This window comes from Eumetopias jubatus, unplaced genomic scaffold, assembly GCF_037043125.1.
Source record: "Eumetopias jubatus isolate StellerSeaLion01/CBP00866 unplaced genomic scaffold, mEumJub1_p1.0 scaffold_2, whole genome shotgun sequence".
NCBI lineage: Eukaryota > Metazoa > Chordata > Mammalia > Carnivora > Otariidae > Eumetopias > Eumetopias jubatus.
The window spans coordinates 182,270,222-182,289,300 of NW_028274808.1; the positions used below are offsets into that span (position 1 = coordinate 182,270,222).

Genomic DNA, 19,079 nt, shown 5'->3' on the forward strand with positions numbered 1-19,079 from the left:
TCCCAGCTGCCAGTCGAATGCTCAACAGCCCTGTTTCAGCTGTGGTTTTGGAACTACACCGCTAGTCCCCTTACTTTGCCTCTGCTCGCTCCTCTAAAACCTCTGTTCCCCTGTGATCTTACTGCTATTGATGGTTTTAGCCCGAACTGCTCAGATTCTGGGATTCACAGGGTTACTTACCACCTAATTTTAGCGAAGATGGTGTCACAGTGTTTTCTTCTTTTGCTATAACATCGCGCCTGGGGGTTTGGGGAGATTAAAAAACCACCCGCTGTTGCTACCATGGCACCTCCTAAAATTGATTCTTTATTTTAAAATAATTTGTATTTTTCTGTTATATTATAATGCCCAGGATGGGGCAGACTATGCTACAGCAACACATAAATTCCAGACTTCCGTGACTCAACACAAGCACTTATTTCTTGCTCACATCAGTCGGCACGCTCTCCTGGTGGTTCGCCAAGCCATGACCGACAGGCCCCGGCTGCAGGCATTCTGCGAATTCTTTGTATATATGCCAACAGGAAGAGAAGAGGTGGTCAATCATGGCCACTGCAGGTGAAGGCAGTGAGTTTTACTGCCAGATCTGGAAGTCACGTCGATCACTCGTCCCCACGTGTCACTGGCCCCGGACGAACTGCGACAGAGGCTGGGCAGAGGTAAGAGCGACACTACGAATCTTTGCCACAACTCTGTACTGTTGCCCAAGCACCTCTGGGAGAAAAGACAGACTATCAAACGTAAGACCCTGCCTAGCTCTTCATGCGTCTGTAAGAGGATTTCGGATGTAATGTGATTAAAGAACACTCGCTATCTGTTTTTAATAAGGCTTTAATTCCATCAGTACAGAACTTTAAATAAAAAAAAAAATTGTGACTCAAACTGTTTTCAAGTCTGCAAAAAACCTTCCAAAGGTTTTCCACAGCCTCCAACCGCTGACAAATTCAGGGGAGAATGAAAGCATATAATTAAACAAAAGTAAAATGTCTCCAATTATAAAGGTTCCAGTTAAATATGGCTTTTAGAATTTTAAAGAATTAAACTATACCACTAATATATGAGGGAAATGGTGGTTTGGCATCATTCATAAACATAAATGTGTTCACAAATATTCTAAATATTCAATATACATACTTCAGGAGAACCGTGACCTTAAGCAATGATTAGTCTACCAAGTTTGACACTATAAATACACTCATTGAAAAAAATTAACACAATATTTAAATAAGAATCAAGTTCATGAAAATTTACAAAATATAACCAATGTACTCTGACTTATGATCATATCTTAAATATTTCAACTTTACTCTTCTAGCCTGATGAGGCCATTTAAAAAATAGTTCCACACTATTTTTAACTTCAGGATATAAAACAGTAGGAATTTACTAAGTTTTCCATTATAAAAATTAATATAGCAATTCTCAAAATACTAAAAAAACCATTTTATGAAAGCAGTACTCACATCATAACAACTTATTTAAGAACACATCTTCAAAAGGCACATTTTAATCACTAGTATTTATCTGAAGATGGTAGTTGAGTTTTGAATTTCCAGTCAGTTTCCCATGCTCTCAGCATGAAGACGGCAGGAGCTCAGGGGAGGCAGGGGACCATGAGTGTCCAGGGGGCGTGTACTGAGGCAGCAGTGTTCTTACTCGCCACATCCACAGAGACCAGGAGAAAGAGGTGAAGGAAGGGGGATCTGCAGACCTGTCTTCTGCCCTAATTTAACCTTCATGAAGTATTTTTTACACGAAAATATTTAATTAAAAAAAAAAAATCACAAGACAGAAAGCTAAAAAACCAAAAGGCCCAGACCTCAAACTGCCAGTTTAGTTTGAGTGGTAATGTTACTTGTTTGTGGCCTGAAGAAAAGAATGAAGCTTCTGGTTCCTTGTAATCAAATCTTTGGACTGGGCTCGTCTCAATTTAAATCACTTGGTGAGTTAAAGGTGCTACAAAGTCCTAGGATGTCTGGTATACTGATTTTCAAAGTCAGATATAAATGACTTTACGGTTATCTTTGTCATGCTCCCTGTTAGGGCTGATATTTTAAAGTCGACTGTTAATTAAACTAACACTGGTAATTTCAAATACCCTACAATATGACTGTTATTTTTAAGGACTTACGCCCTAGAACCCCAAAATGCAATCCAATATACACTTTGAGGTATGGTTTACTTTTCAGTGAAGTTAATACCAACTGAACTACTAAACTGAGTAAGATCAGTACTCTAAAGTACTAACTGATTGTGTAACTGATCCCATACAAGAAACAAAAGGGACTTTTAACGCTATTTTGGAATTTCAAAATATTGGAGATCTGCCTTAATTTCATGTTAGTCCCCTCCAGTCTCAGTTGAGTGTTTCCATTTTTTTTTTAAAAAGGGGGAATATCTTTAGATTTGTTTCCTTACTATAACAAAATAATTGACCAAAAATATTCTGAAGTACAGAAAATAAAATGGTCACTTTTTACTCAACGAAAATATAACTTTCTGGTCCCTAACAATGGTCACTTTAGGGACTTATTCAAGTTCTAAAATAGCAGCTTTTTCAATTAAGGCAACATTGCTCTATTCTTACCTGTTTTTCTATTAACCACTTATTAAAGTTCGTAAGAGCAGTTTCACCCTCAAAGGCCTTTTATAATGTAAGAAGAGTGAACATGAACATCCTTCTCAATGTTTAAAAAAGAATATAAAAAGTTATTCAAAGTCAACAAATACCTTATTTTTCTACTTGGAATTCTAAAGTAATTACAGTCATTTCAGAATGTATAAACCATGAAATTACCTTTTAAACTAACATCAACAACAAAAAATACAATTTTTCTACAAAAATACATATAGGAGATTTATCACTGCTTCCCTGAAATAGAAATTTAATATTTGGACAAAAAGACTGTAAACTTTTGATTACATTCAAAAGATACCCTTTTAAAGACTTACATTATTTGAGGTTTTGGCAATGGGAGCTCTGAACAGCAGATTTGCATTACTGTATTGTTTTAACAATATCGTGCCAAACGGTTTGTTTCTTTTACTCTTACATCTGCTACCAGGAGGAAAAGAATGGCTTCCTGCAGTGGACAGTCTGGGTGAACGCACTGCTCAGATGCACGATTCGACCCTGACTTCCACCTTGACTGCGTTCCACAAGCACACACGGCATCTGCACCAGTTGCACAGGACTCTTCCTGTCTTTCAGTGCCTGGGTAAGATTTAAGATCTGTGCAAAGAAGAGATATTTTCACTAGTTCATATAAGATAAAAAAACCTTCCTTCAGTTCAATGACACGATTTTAACCATTTATTCATAACTATAATTTTTATTTCATCCATTTATGCCCAACAGACCGAATAAAGTAAATGGCTCCACATTATCCATTTGACATAGAAGCTAAACGAAGACTGGTCTAAGTTGTCTGCTTGTTCCATAATTTGGCTATTGTTGATAGTGCTGCTATAAACATCAGGGGGCATGTAACCCTTCAAATCAGTATTTTTGTATTCTTTGTGTAAATTCCTGATAGTGCAATTGCTGGGTCATAGTGTAGTTCTATTTTTAACTTTTTGAGGAACCTATGTACTGTTTTCCAGAGTGGCTGCACCAGCTTGCATTCCCGCCAGCAGTGTATGGAAGGAGCCCAAATGGCCACCGCTGATGAATGGGTAAAGAAGATGTGGAATACACACACACACACACACACACACACACACACACACACACACACAATGGATTATTACTCAGCCATAAGAAAAAATGAAGTTTGCCATTTTCGGCGACGTGGATGGAGCTAGAGAGTATTATGCTAAGCAAAATAAGTCAGAGAAAGACAAATACCATATGATTTCACTCATATGTGAAATTTAAGAAACAAAACAAATGATCATAGGGGAAAAAAAGAGAGAGGCAAACCAAGAAACAGACTCTTAACTATAGAGAACAAACTGATAGTTACCAGAGGGGAAGTGGGTGGGGGCATGAGGGAAACAGGGGATGGGATTAAAGAGGGCACTTGTGATGAACACCAAGTATTGTATGGAAGGGTTGAATCACTCAATCGTATACCTGAAACTAATATTACACTGTATGTTAGCTGGAATTAATAAAAACTTAAAAACAATAGTCTGCTTTTAACTACATACTTGCCTTATCCACTCATCCAACAAAATAATTATTGCATGCCTACTACGTGCTAGGCTCTAAGCGCTGGGGCTACAACAGGAAAAAAACAAACAAAATCCCTGCTTCCATAAGGCTTACATTTTAGCAGGGGGAGGAGTCACTAAGCATGAATCAGTAAATTATACCAAGTATTACAGGGGAAAAGTGTGATGGGAAAGCATGAGGCAAGGCAAAGGGGTTAAAGATTTAGGGAAGGTAGCCATTTAAAATAAAGTTTCATTTAAGAGTTTACTAGGAAGAATAAAATATATTACATTCCATGTTTAAACATACTCAGAATTGCTACTTGAGCACATAAATAAGGTTATGAAACTCAATGCATAGCTTACAGCCTATTCTACTCTGTTCAGATAAAATAAAATTTTAATAATTCATTTTCTTTTTTCCTGCATATCAGGTAAAAAACTCCCTTTGTTACATACTTTAGAAACAAAGATGTCTCCTTCAGGTATTTGAAAATATTTAATATACAGATAGTATGCATTTTAGTGGTTCTTGTAAAGATTATTTAATAGTGATAGCATAAAGGTTTCAACATAAAGCCATACTAATAAATAAAATTCAAATACTTTGAATAGTATAAAACTGACAGTTTAGATCCTAGAAAATCTGAACTATTTAACACCTCAGGAAATAAACCTTTACTAGCTATAGTAGTTACTCACTGTATTTATGTTTTAGGATCCCTTTCAAGTTCTTCCCTTAAAATCCCTTAAAATCTTCCCTTAAAAAGAGTGCCAAAGGTCCCGTGGCCTGTGCTCTAACTGGCTATACTTGGATAATAAGACATAAAGAATTCATGAAATTCACATTTATAAGCATTGTTTTTATCATGAAAATACATGTGGGCACATTTATTAGTTTCTTCTTCTGGTTTTAAAAATTCTATTCTAAAAATGTTAGTCTAAACACACTAATTTAAGTAATATCTAATATTTTCCTGACTCTAAAGACATGATTGTTGTAGAGAATCTGGAAAACAAAATGGTATAAAGAAAATGAAAGTCATTCTACAAGCTTAACAATTTTTAAATATATAACAGCAAAAATTACTCAATCCTGAAACTATTCTAAATATTAATGTTTCTTTGAAAGTTGAGAAGACACTTGATGATCTTGGATTTATTTATTAAAGAGACATCTACAGAGCATGCGCTGTGCTGGGGCAGAGAGAAGATTGAACAGGAGAAAAAAACCCATGTGAGCCCTTAAAGTACACACATTCTAGAAACAAACAGCCATATGAACAAATAACTAGAATAAAAAGCAATAAACACTTTAACAACAGTGGACCTATGCCCTGACTTAAAATCTGACCCCCTCCCCTAGATATCACCCATTTTTTCATTTCTGAAAGAACAAACAAATATATTATTATATATATAAATCAGAGAAGACTATTTTTAGAAATAGACTAAGCACTGCAGGCAAGGAGAAACACTCTAGTCTCCATCGATGCCACATTTGAGAACTGGGATGTGATGGTTAGGCCAAAGGCAGATGATATAAACTCACAGACTTCCACATACAGACTTTGCTCTCCTTTAGACTAGTTCACTGGTCCTCAGATTTTAGTGGGTATAAGAATTACTGTACTATCTAAAACCACACCTATTTTCTGGTTGATTTTAAGCGATAGTAAGCAATAGTAATATGCCCAACATGCTGTTTTAACATCTGATTTTTGAGTCAAGGCTGACACCAGTGTATTTCCAGGGAACGCTGCAGAAAACAGAACTCTGAGCCTAGGAAGATAGGGCTGGAGCTTGAAGGAAAACCGTCCTCCAGAGGAAGAAGAAAGGGTAACTGAGGAGTGGTAAGAAGGCACATGAGGGTGCCACTGGGAAATGGGAAACGGGAGGGAAGGATGGCTAGGAGTGGCCAGGCTTAGGGGAAGCCACCACTGCCCAGAGATAAGGCAGGTGCATGGGATGGATGCAGGAAGAGTGCCAAAGGTCCCGTGGCCTGTGCTCTAAGTCGGCACTGGAACCAATGCACACCCAGGAGTCATGGAGTCGTACGTCACAGGAGACATGATCAGATGTGCTTTCAGAGAGATGGTTCTGGACTACTGTGAAAGAGAGACAGGAGAAGGGGTCAGGATACCACTTACAAGATCATTACATCCAGAGAAGAGATGGGAAGGGTCGCAGGCAGAGGCAATGCCCAAATGTAGCTGATGTGCCAGACGAAGAGCTCCTTATTTTACAGACTCAACATGTTACTTAACCCCGTTGAGCCAAGCTTCCTCCACATAAAACGCAGAGAACTATGGAGAGCTGCTGTAAGGATAAGTGATACCAAACATCACAGGGGTAAAGTACTCAGGAGCTACTCAAGTGTTCGTTTTCTTTTCTTCAACATCAATTATTACTGAGTCTGCAAATGAGCTTCTGGTTTAAAAGTCACTGAATAGGTGTTCACTGTGTATTCCTAGGGCAGTTTATTATTTCTGCTATTTTTTCAGACCACATGTAAAATACATTTCACATAAATATGTCCCGAGGTCCAGTGTTCCCAACAGGCACAGTAATAGTAATATGCCTGGCACAGATAGAACACAAAATGAATGATCTTAGACTCTTAACGACAGAGAACAAACTGAGGGTTGATGGAGGGAGGTGGGTGGGGGATGGGCTAGATGGGTGATGGGTATGAAGGTGCGCACTTGTGATGAGCACTGGGTGTTGTCTGTCAGTGATAAATCACCACACTCTATTCCTGAAACTAATATTGCACTACATGTTAACTAACTAGAATTTAAACAAAAACTTGAAACATAAAAAATAATAAAACAAAATGAATGATCTTACTGACCCTGATCATGACTTACTGTATTTAAAGTAACATTCAAAATCTTTAACTTTAATAAACATTACCAGTCCCAGACTTAAAAAAAAAAAATGCCTTCATATAAGTTCTTAGTTCCAGTCCACATCTTTAGGAGAAGAATTAGAACATGTCACTGATTACGTGTGCAAAACTAAAAAACTTACCATAAACTAGGGCAAAAGATTTGGTTGTACCAAAGCACAAATCTGAAGTTAAGTGGAAAACTGGAGGGGGGCTAAGAGGTTTAAGGAAAATTATAAACAATAGAAATAAAATAAGTATTTCGACTTAGTTAAGGAACCGGCTGAATAATGATTTTGTTGCTTGGAACATAGGTTGCTTTTATTTGTTTTTGTTTGTTAGGCTTCTGTTTCAAAACACTGATTTACTTTAGGACATAAAATACTATCTAACTTTTCAGACAACCTTTTTTTAAAAAACAGCTAAAACCAAAAAGCTATATATATATAATCATGTACATGGTCAGGGTACCTTATTCTTTTTGGCTATCAGAAAGACAAAACCAAATTAAGATTTAAAAAAACTAAAACAAAATCAAATTAAAACATATAGCCAAGGCATCATTTTATCTTTTTCTTTCCCCAGATCTTGAGCTTGTCATTTTTACATCTTATTATACACATTTGTGTAATACCTTAACTCATTTGTGAATGAGACAGGACATGAATAAATAAACTTAAAATAGCAGGTAGCCTCTGGTCTAGCTTTGTGACAAGACCTCAGAACTGGAATGTCCCCATATCTTTTCAGACAAGCATTTTAAAATTTATATTTAAATTCCTCAGGTACTAACTTTAATCCACAATTAAAGCTGACACAATTATTTACAGCTTTTCCTTAAAAAGAATTCCTAAGATATATCTTTAGGGATAAGAGAATTCTTGAAGATGGAGCATACTGATAAATCAATTTTGTTTCAAGCGAAAGGGTCAACTTAGGGCATAATTATCTATGCCAGAAAACTTAGCTCAATTATAGTTTGGGATGGTAACACTCTTCAACATAATTATAATCACCAATCACTTGAGCCCTTCATACATGCCTGAATTACCTCACTCACCTCCCTGCAAGGCTCCCTGGCTTCAGCCGCCTCTTCTGCTGAGCAAATCTACACCTCACTGTCCAGCCTCACCTTCTGCAGTGATCCTTAATCTTTGTTTGGGTTAGAGACTCCTTTTGCTGACATATAAATCCTATTGCCTGTCCCCACCCTAAAATGCACATATAAACAGAATTTAGCAGAAGTTCAGGGAGTTCACAAAAGCAACCCAGGAGATGTCCTCTCTAGAAATATTGTCTCATCACAACGTTTCTGAATGGTAATCTCTCACGGCTCTAATCCCTTCCACATGGAATCTGTATTCTGGTACTCACGGCCTCCAAGATCTGGCTATAGCCTACTTCTCCAGCCATTTCGCTTACTATTTAAAACTTATGATTCCAGCAAAGGACTGAATACATACAATGGAGCACAGAGAGGTGTATGAAGTAATAATCCATCTCTTTTCCCTGACTCCTGGCCTCGTCATCACAGCACATGCTCCAGGAAAGAAGGAACCAGGTTTTGCTCATGGTTTTATTTCAATCACCAGAACACTTTCTGGCACTAGTTCTGTCAATAAATATTTGGTGAATGAATGATTTTCTAATTTAATTATATATATTTGTTAAAGTTATATAATGTAATAATCAGTACAAAAACTAGACTTCTTTGCCCCAGGTATGCATGCAGCAAACAGCTACCTTAAAATTAAATGCATACTTTAGGAAGAAAAAGTTAATTAGTAAGTCACTAAAAGACAATGTTTACAGTAATTTATTTGTTTACAATATTTACAAAATTATTTACATTAATTTATTTTCATGTCAAGTCTTCCTTTTGGAATCTAAATACTACTAATAGAGTGGAAGGACCAGACATTATCGGTAGGTCAGCCAGCCTACAGGTCCACACCAGCAGACCTAACACCTTGTATCCCTAAGTAAAGGAGGTAAGGAGTGACACGACTGAGTTACAATCAGTACTTTTATGCCTCAATCAGTGCTCAACCTTGGTGACGTGGTGATTCACTGACTGCTCCGGGAAAGGCCAAACACATTCTATGAGAAAGACAATCAACAGGCAACGGAACTTGGTATTGGAACATCCAAGCAAGTAGATAGGAGGAAAAATATAGTTAACACTGGGGAAAACAGTTATCAAAATGAGGACAAAGAATTCATAGGAGGGGAAACTGGCTAACAAACAATAAACAAAAAGGTCAAAAAATATCTAATTTAGAACATGAGGAAAGCCGCTACTGAAATCCACTTCATTTTTAATCACACGAGCTATTTTGGTTCAGCATAAAAGAACTGCATCTTTGGGTCACCATGGAGAAAAAAGTTAATGAACAAGATCATAAAAAGGTTAACTTACCTGACCTCTCATCACAGACATCTGACTTTCAAAAGTGGCTTTGTTAAATCTTCTGTCAGTCTTTTGTGGAACAGAAAAAAACCCCCACATTATTATAATTCCAAAAATCAAGATCTTTGAAACAAATATTTGAAAAGAAATGAACTCTTCAACTCAGCACGTAAGGCCATTCTGACGCCTTCCTAATAGATAAAATAACGTTTAAAAAGTATTTTTCCTTGATTTATTTTTGGATGCCTCTAGAATGACAAGAATAGTTTATTTATACTCCAACTGGTTCCAAAAGGATTTAAAATGACCTTCCAGCCAATGGGTTTAGGCTCTTTTGAGAGGACTCAATCATAGCAGCTCACCAAGCATTTATTATAAATTATAGAGTACTTTTGTAAAAATTCAACTTTTGAAGAAAACAACTTGTCAAGTTTTAATACAATTTCACTTCAGAGAACACTCATAATCAGTGTAACTTCACAAATTTATGCTCCTGTAAGGTAAAACTGTTAATTCCTTTTTAAGTCAAGTTCTACTGCAAGTAGTGATACCAGAAGCAGTAAATTGCCAATTAGCTCTATTAAGAAAATCTCCTCTAAGATTTATTTCATTTTCCACAATAATTAACTAAAAATTTGTTTACCTTAAAAAGTTCATGAAGATCTTCACATAAATCTTGCACAAAGTTCATGTCAGAAATATATGGTAGAATTAAGTTTCTTATTTCCTCAGAAAAAGGGACTTTGGCTTGAGGAAGCCAAGCCCAGTGAAATGGATCTAACAAAAGAGAGAGAGAGAGAAAGAAGTTATCAGAGAATGATCACCTGATTCCAAGTTTGGTTGGTCAATTTAGATGGTAAAGCACAATCACTTCTTAGCCTTTTGGCTAAGATCAAGTGTAGACGGTAAGGCACAGGAAGGTATTACTGGAACTAATTAGGTTCCTAAGTTTTAAATAGTAAAGAGTAAGAATTTCAATAATGAGTCTATCTCAAACAGCCCTACATCAAAAATATATCTGAATCTCTGGTTCCTGAGTTTGGAAATTAAGGGACACCTATAATTTGTTCACAGCCCCAGATCAAATACCATGGCTGACATTTCCCTGCCCTCTTACTCACAAATCATCAGGAATTGACCACCTGCTTTTACTTCCAATCCCTATCCCTCAGTTTCTATTATCACCATTCAAACTCTCTCACCTAGGGGCACCTGGGTGGCTTAGTTGGTTGAGCATCTGACTCGAGATTTCAGCGTAGGTCATGATCTCAGGGTTGTGGGATTGAGCCAGGCATCAGGCTCTGCACTCAGCACAGAGTCGGCTGGAGATTCTTTCTCCCTTTCCCTCTGCCCCTCCCCTGCTCAAGTGCACTCTTTCTTTAATAAAAAAACAAAACAAACAAAAAACCTCTCTCCCCTAAGACCACCAGTCATTTCGTAAGAGTCTCTCCAAAGGCCCATTTGTTCTCATGCTACTTAATGTCTCTGTATCAAGTAGTACTGTTCTTGATCATCTCCCTCTGTAAAATTCTCTATGTGGCTTTGGAAATACTACTCTTTCAAAGTGTACCTTCTATCTTTTAAGCCACTTCTCTCGTTTGCTGGCTTTTCCTTTCATCTGCAATGACACCAGTCCCCGTTTCTCTCCTTCATTTGCTAAACATTCATGAAACATTTACTGAGTATTTCTGTATCTCACATTGTCCTAGTGATGGTATTTGCTCACCATGACCTCCCTGGGCAGTAACCACCACCACGGTGACAGTTTAAAAACTATATCCTCAACATCAATTCCTTATTTAAGTTCCATATCCTTAATTCTCATCTGCATACTTGGCACAATTTCCCAGATGTATTGTAGGCACCTTAAACTTAACACTTTTAAAATACGATTTGCATATAAATTCCAAACTATTAGAGGAAAAAAACCAATGAAACAAAGACATCTTAAGTCAGTTCAACAAAAGATAGGAAAGGAAAAAAAACAACTGGAATTTATGGTCAATAGAAAAAAACAAGATGGCAGGAAAAGTTCAAACACATCAGTAATTTATTGAGACTTTAACTAGAGTTGAGTATACCTATTAAAAGAATCTCAGATTGGGTAAAAAAAATATCCAGTTAAGTGTTGTTTATAAGTCATATACTTAAAACAATATGATGGAAGTAAAAAATAAAAGTATAGAATAATACCAGGTAAATGCTAATAGAAAGAAATGAGGTGTAGCAATGTAACAACAGATAAAATAAGAAAAATAAAAAACACTGAGGGATAAAGTGGGATATATTTCACACTAATAAAAGAACAAGCCACCAGCAAGATAAAATGCTGAGCCTTTATGTATGTGAAATACACAGCAAAAAAAGTATAGAAATGCAATAAGAAATTGCCAGAATCAATCACAGTGAACTTCAACTCTGTCAAAAATTAACAGATCAAAAAAAATTATGATTCGACTAACAACTAACAAACTTTAATTAATAGACAGATGCAGAACTTTGTGTTCACACACATTCTTTTCAAGTGCCTTCAAACTGGCCATCTACAAGATGATAAAGGAATTACTAACGAATTTCAAAGAGAATTCACGCAGCTGCATTCACAGATCACAAAGCAATAAAACTTGAAAATGACAATGGCCGATTCTTTTTTTTTAAATCAACTGACATAGAAAATGTAAAACCAAACAAAATCTTCCTAAATTACTCCCGCCAAAGGGTAAATCTGATAGTATGAATATGCAGAGCAGAACAACAGAGCAGCCCCTACCTAATCTATGGCTTAGCCAAAAGAATACCTACAGAAAAATATATAGGCAAGCAAAATACGATGAACACAACAGAAGAAAAGAACAACGATGGAAAACACAAATCAGTGAAAGAGAAAAAGCAAACAAAATGAAAACCTGATCAATACAAGGCCAATTATACGAAAACAATGAATCGTGGATCACTACATCCAAAACTAATGATGTATTGTATGGTGACTAACATAACATAATAAAATAAAAAAAAATACAAGGCCAATGATCTTTGAAAAAAAAGTAGAAAATAAGTAAGTGTAATAAGGCCAATGCTTTAGACAAGTCTGTGGCAAGCCTGATTAAAAAAAAAAAAGCCCACTAATAAACAGTAGGAATTTAAAAAGGCACAGTCATAGCGATTATTTATTTTGTATTTAGTTTTAAAGTAAGCGCCACACCCAGCATGGAGCCCAATGTGGGGCTCAGACTCACAACCCTGAGATCAAAACCTGAGCTAAGGTCAAGAGTTGAGTGCTTCAATCGCCTGAGCCACCCAGGTGCCTCAATAAAGGGATTATTTAAAAAATATATTACATATATTTCAGAAATATAAAAAAATTTAAAAACTAGTACAATGAACTCTTATATTTTGAATAATCTAACTATTCCCAAATTTTTACAAAACGTGTTTCACCTATCCCTGTCTTCCCTCCCCCTAAATATTTTAAGGCAAATTAGATATCATTTCCTTTCACACCTAAATACTTAATATACATAGAGGGGATTTTTTTAAATTATAAGACAATTCTATAAAAAACTTTGTACCCATAAATCTAGATCTCAAGATGGCATGAACAATTTTAAGCAAAATAAAAATGTCAAAAATTAGCTCAAAAAGATGTAGCAAACCAGACCAGTAACCACAGAGAATGAACAGGTAGATAAAACACTACTCACTTGGAAGGGGGTAGGTAAGTCTAAACTGTTTTGTAAGTGAATACTACCCAACACATTAAAGTTAAATTCTACCCAAATATTAAAATAGATGATTCCCAATTTGTAAATATTTAAAAACTTATTCTAGAAGACTAACACAAGCCAAAAAACCAAAACCAGACCCAGTCATTCAAAGCTAAGCAAACAATACATGGCAAGGCCCATGCAATACACATTTCTGTATCCCCAGACTCTAGACCAGAGCCCTGATCAATGGTTATCCTTCACCCAGGTTTTCTTCTCCTTTTTTGATATCTGTAATTTTTGTTCCCTTCTTATTCTGGAAAAGGCTAATCATAGAATCTATAGGTGGTTCTAAATACTCACATGTTCTCCATTCATCAGGATGCTTAAAAGGAAATGCCAGACCATTATCAATTGCAGCTATTTTAATAAGTGATTCTTTATTATCAATCCACTGCGTTTCCTAAAGAAGAAAAAAATGGTCTGCTGATAAAAAATTTGTATGAATATTTCCAAAAGATCAAGTATTAAATAAATTTTTAAAAATTACTAAGGTTTAAAGACATTTTATTTGAAGAGCCTATAAAAATAAAAAATAAGTTGCCAGAAAATACAAATTTTTACCCTCAAAAGGAAGAAACTGTCTTATAAATCAGTAAGAATTTCATAATCACTGTTGTTTTTAATTTGTTATTATAAATTTAGATAGTAATGGTTTCATTTTTTTTCCTCTTTGGGGAAGAGGACCTGGAAATGCTAAGACTTAACAATATATTGTTCCAGGTAATTTATTGCTATATGCACTGCTTAAATGTATGACATTTGTAAAATACTGATATTTTTAAGAGAACTTAACAAACCTACCTTATTAAAAATTTAGTCTTTCCTAGGGTCCCCTAGAAATAATTAGTCCAAATACAAAATGTTTCTAAATAAAATTACCCAAAGACCAAATATAATAAGGTCCAGTAGAAGGAATCTCAAGATACTATTCATTACAGAATGTAGGCCATTCCTAACTTCTACATTTTTCCATAGCTGAAACAAAGACCTTGAGAGCAAGAGGGTTTTCATGTTAAGGAGTACTTATTATGTAAAGATAGACGGCTGCCATTATTAAGTGCCCAACATAAAAACAAAAGGTGAAAAAGATAAAATTAAAAGTATTAGCATGAAGGTCTGTTTGACATATGTCTGGTTAGTTTCTTTTAGCTTATATCAAATATCTGACCTCAACGAAAATGCACAAAATACTTAAAAGAATGAAGTTTTCAGTAAAATCTAATTGCTTAAGATATACCAATAAAATATATTTAGAAACTATTATGAATGTGTATATTTATGTGTGTATTTTAAACCCATTTCTGCTACAATTGCCATTTTTTTTTCTATTTACAACTTCACTGAGGTATAATTTACACACAATAAACTTCACATATTAAAGTATACAATTTGATAAGCATTTGCAGATGTGAAACCTTCACCAAAAGTTTCCTGGTGTCCTGTGCAGTCCCTCCTTCCCTCTGCCCCACCTGCAGGCAACCATGGTCTGCTTTCTGTCACCAGGGATTAGTCTGCAGTTTCTAGATTTTTATGTAAGTGGAATCAGACAGTGTGTTCCCTTTTTGTGTAGCTTCTTTCACTCAGCAGGATTTTTAGATTCATCCACATTATTGAGTAGTCATAAGACTCAGAAAGAAGCGAATTACTAAAATATAAACATGCTGACCAAAAATACCAGAAGCCTTTATTTTTATTACATAAAGGCAAAATAAATCTAGTGGTTCTACAACAAATTTTACAAGTTCTAAAAAAAAGTTGTAAAAAAATACAACATAAAAGCTACATAGATTTAGAAAAATAGAATTTAAAAAACACAATGTAAACAGAGGAAGGAAAGAAAAAAAGATGAGAAAAACAGAAAAAGGAGATAAAATCAAGGATCTAAATGAAGGAAATGAAGAAATGAAGAATAACATAAAATTTAAGGAATCTTTTACAGAAATTGATTGTGCCTGTATGGGTATAATTTTGAAATTTCCTTACCTTAATTTCTTTTCCCTGTTTCTGCTTTTCATATCTGATTAACCAATTATCATTTCCCCTGTCTTTCAAGACAAAACAAATCTGTTACTTCATTTTTTATGGATATCATAGCTTAATAGAAAAAGGAATAATCTAGTCACCTTTTGATTTTTAAGACCTTGATTGGTTATCTGTGGCCTATGTTTACATATTAAAAGCTCTAATTTAACACACACAAACTAAAAAATACTTACAAATGTTAGCTAGCACTTTTTGAGAGTTTACTCTGTGCCAGGCATTGTTGTAAGTACTTAACATGTACTAATTCATTTAATCCTTACAACCACTCTGTGAGGTATGTATAATTATTATCAAGAACTATCAAATCAGGGAGCCTGGGTGGCTCAGTCGGTTAAGTGTCTGCCTTCTGCTCAGGTCATGATCTCAGGGCCCTGGGATTGAGCCCCACCTCAGGATCTCAGCTCAGTGGAGAGTCTTCTTCTCCCTCTCCCTCTGCTCCTCTCCCCTGCTCAGTGCCTGCTCTCTCTCTCTCTTGCTCGCTCTCTCTCTCTCAAATAAATAAATCTTAAAAAAAAAAAGAACTATTAAATCAAGTTTGTTAAAATCAAGGATAACTTCTCTTTACCTTAGGAAGAAAAAACATCTACCTCTATTGCCAGGCAAATTTCTGGGTAGATTCTCACCTAATGTCTATAGAAGTTCTCTAGTCTCTACATCAATTTTAACATTAATCCAGGACCATATTAATTAAGAAGGTAACTCTGGAAAAGTATAATAATGCTTTTTCAGAAATCAATATAAATGAGCAAGCATTTTGAGCCAGAACTTCAGAGTGCATCAGAATTATCTGGAGGACATGTTAAAACAGACTGGTGGCCACCATTTGCAGAGTTTCTGCTTTAGTAGGACTGGGGTGCACTCCTCTGAGAAGATGTAAATGTAACAAGTCCCCACATAATGCTGACCCAGTCGGTCCAGGGAACCACATTTGGGAACCACTGTTTCAGATTATCGACATCATTGCTCCCTTCTAGAACAGAAAAAATTAAGAGTATAATGTATTTATAGACTATACTAACAGTCACCTAACATCAAAAGAAGCATCTAAAGTAATTTACACAATCAAGTTTTTAATTATTCATATTACACAGATAACATTTCTGGCTTTGACCTACTGCCCAGAACTTCCCCAGTAGGGACAGAACTGACCTCTATCACCGGGGCAGGAGCCTGCTAGGAGTTAGGCTCTCCAGTACAGGTTGCCCAGGGGAGTCAGTACTACATCTCTGTTTTCCAAGGCAGATAGAGAAAAAGTAGCCTCAAGACTTCTGCATCAAGAGTTGAATACGGGGACACCTGGGTGGCTTAGTCAGTTGGGCGCCTGCCTTCAGCTCAGGTCATGATCTCAAGTGTCCTGGGATCCAGCCCAGAATCAGGTTCCCTGCTCAGTGGGGAGAGTCTGCTTCTCCCTCTCCCTCTGCCCTTTCCCCTGCTTTGCTCTTTCTCTGTCTCAAATAAATAAGTAAAATTAAAAAAAAAAAGAGTTGAATACAATTTGCAAGCTAACAAGATTTGAGTGAACGAATAAGAGAACTTCAATACCTGTATTTCTGATGATGTAATCCAAAATAACCAATCTTTCAAACTGTGACTGAAATTCTTTTCTAATATTCTCAGGCAAAGGGTCAGCTTCAAATTTCCTAAGCCAATATTCAGCCTCCTTGTAACCTTCAACAAATAACTGAAAGGAACCAATCTATAATTTTAAGAACTATAGTTAGAAAAGAAAGTACAAGAAAAAAGGGATTACTTTTTCAATTTCTCAGTAGTATCATCATAAAATGTTATATAAACATGGTAAGAAAAAGAGTTAACACTAATTTAGATAAGCCACATTTATCAAAACCATTTTTATACACTAATTTTAAATAATCACATAAAGAATACATAGCAAATTAAAAATGCTCAACCCTAGGCTTTTGAGGCACATAGAGACTATTTTAGGATAATTAAAAAAGAAAATGCCTCTCAAGGTGATAATCTCAACTCAGAAAGCTGTTTTCTAAAAATATTCATTAAAATGACTTTAATTATGGAAGCCAAATAGTACAGCTATCCTGGTCATTTAATAACAGTGCAATTTTATCTTATGGAAGAAATACTTTAGGATTTTTTCTTTACAACATAAAATACAGAATATAGCTTTATTTTAAAAAAAGAATGCATTGTTTGACTCTGCAGATTACAGATACTGGTCACAAATTTTAAAGAACTAATCAATCAATCATAAACTCTATAGTGGTTTTTAAGAAAATCCTTTCCTCGAAAATACGTCCATTTTAAAATGCATTTCTGTCACTAAAATTACTATATGCATGTATTTACAGCACAGGACATACAGGTCACCTAGTTGGTCTCATAAATACAAACTACCACAAAGAAAATCTATTTCTTATCTTAACACTATGTTCTTGTTGTTGGCATGAAATTTTAACTATTGCTAAAAGGTTTCCTTTAAAGCACTTATAAGTCCTAGTAGTCATAAATATGGAAATAATAATATCCTTCTTTAGTCACACTTAATTTCAGCATATCCAAGGAATAATAGGCCTTGTAAAAATTTCCAAACTTCCTGCTTACCTGGAGTACAATTTTAAAAACAATTTATGTTAACCATGAATTTTTATTCAAATTCTTTTATCTAGACAAATGCATTGCAACCACAAAAGAAAATCACAAATATATTAAAAAAAAAAAGCCTAAAGTTTTTCTAGAATGCTTTCCCATGAATCCTCCCCACTCTTGCTTAGTTAGCTGCTAATCATTCCTCAGGTTTATTTAAAAGTGGTAAGAAAGAACAAAATCTAGTATGTAGCCAGTAACATAATTACTACCACTTACTACACTGTGTGCCGGGTACCATACCAAGTACTTGACATGAATTTCTTCATTTAATCTCACAGCCCCAGGAGGTAGTTTTTCTCACCCCCGTTTTATAGAGCCTAGGGCTTAGAGAGTAGGGGACTTGCCCAAGGTCTCAGAGCTAACTGGTAGAGAGGCTGGGAGGGAAACCCAGGTCTGGTTCTTGACCTGTGCATTTAGCCTTTACTTTAAAAAGCCAAAGGTGCAAACTCCTCTTGGAAACACTCCCTAACCATCCAAACTGAGTGAGACAACCCTCCCCAATCTCTGACCTTCCGGCATTTAACCATCCTAACAGCTTTATCATATTGCACTGAGATGGCTTATTCATTATAAGCTCTTTGAGTATGAAAAACCCATTTTATTTACTATACTATCTGCACCTACAGCACACAGTGCTCAGGTAATACATGCTGAATTGCCCCCCAAATAAAACTTAGCACAGTAATTTACCTTAGGAGGGAGTCCTATCCGATGGAATTTTCTACCTACTTTTGGCACTTTCTCTAAAGCATACTTTTTGCCTCGAGATTTTGCACGGTCAATTGCACTGTAGTTAAATGTCTCACTGACAAGCCAAACCACCTAGAAACACACAGTTTTAGAAAAATGGTTATTAGAATTTGCATTGCAGTATTTCTACTCATATACTACATGAAATGTACTCTAAAACTATAAATTAGCAGAGTTTAACCCTATACTAAATGTCTCAGATAATCTAAAATAGAAAGGCTTAGGGATTTTGCAAACTCAGTTAAATGGCATATATTTCTGGGAGGGACAGCCTAAAACTGGCCAGTGGAAGCAAGAAGTAATCGTCCAGAGATGTTGAATTAGGAACGAACATTCTGAGGAAGTCTTCAAGTAAAAATTTATAAAGGCTAAAAAGAAAAAAAAAAGCAGTCCTTTGAGCACATTAGTTATCTCTACCTTCAAGAGAGTATCTAGAACCT

The 19,079-nt window shown here is 35.6% G+C and overlaps 1 protein-coding gene across 2 annotated transcripts in view; it reads right to left on the reverse strand.

Annotated features, from left to right (window-relative positions):
- Positions 1–815: 815 nt before the first annotated feature.
- PI4K2B (phosphatidylinositol 4-kinase type 2 beta) overlaps positions 816–19,079 on the reverse strand; it is a 28,492-nt gene continuing 10,228 nt past the window's right edge. The window contains exons 4-10 of one of the 2 annotated variants that reach the window (XM_028088340.2): positions 18,580–18,711; positions 16,807–16,945; positions 15,205–15,266; positions 13,522–13,621; positions 10,098–10,231; positions 9,464–9,523; positions 816–3,231 (exon numbers count right to left, since the gene is read on the reverse strand). In XM_028088340.2, the coding sequence (XP_027944141.1) occupies positions 3,058–3,231; positions 9,464–9,523; positions 10,098–10,231; positions 13,522–13,621; positions 15,205–15,266; positions 16,807–16,945; positions 18,580–18,711 (801 nt within the window). In that variant the 3' untranslated portion in view covers positions 816–3,057. Of the gene's footprint in view, positions 3,232–9,463; positions 9,524–10,097; positions 10,232–13,521; positions 13,622–15,204; positions 15,267–16,806; positions 16,961–18,579; positions 18,712–19,079 lie in introns of both variants that reach the window. The other variant, XM_028088332.2, reaches the window with a different exon arrangement.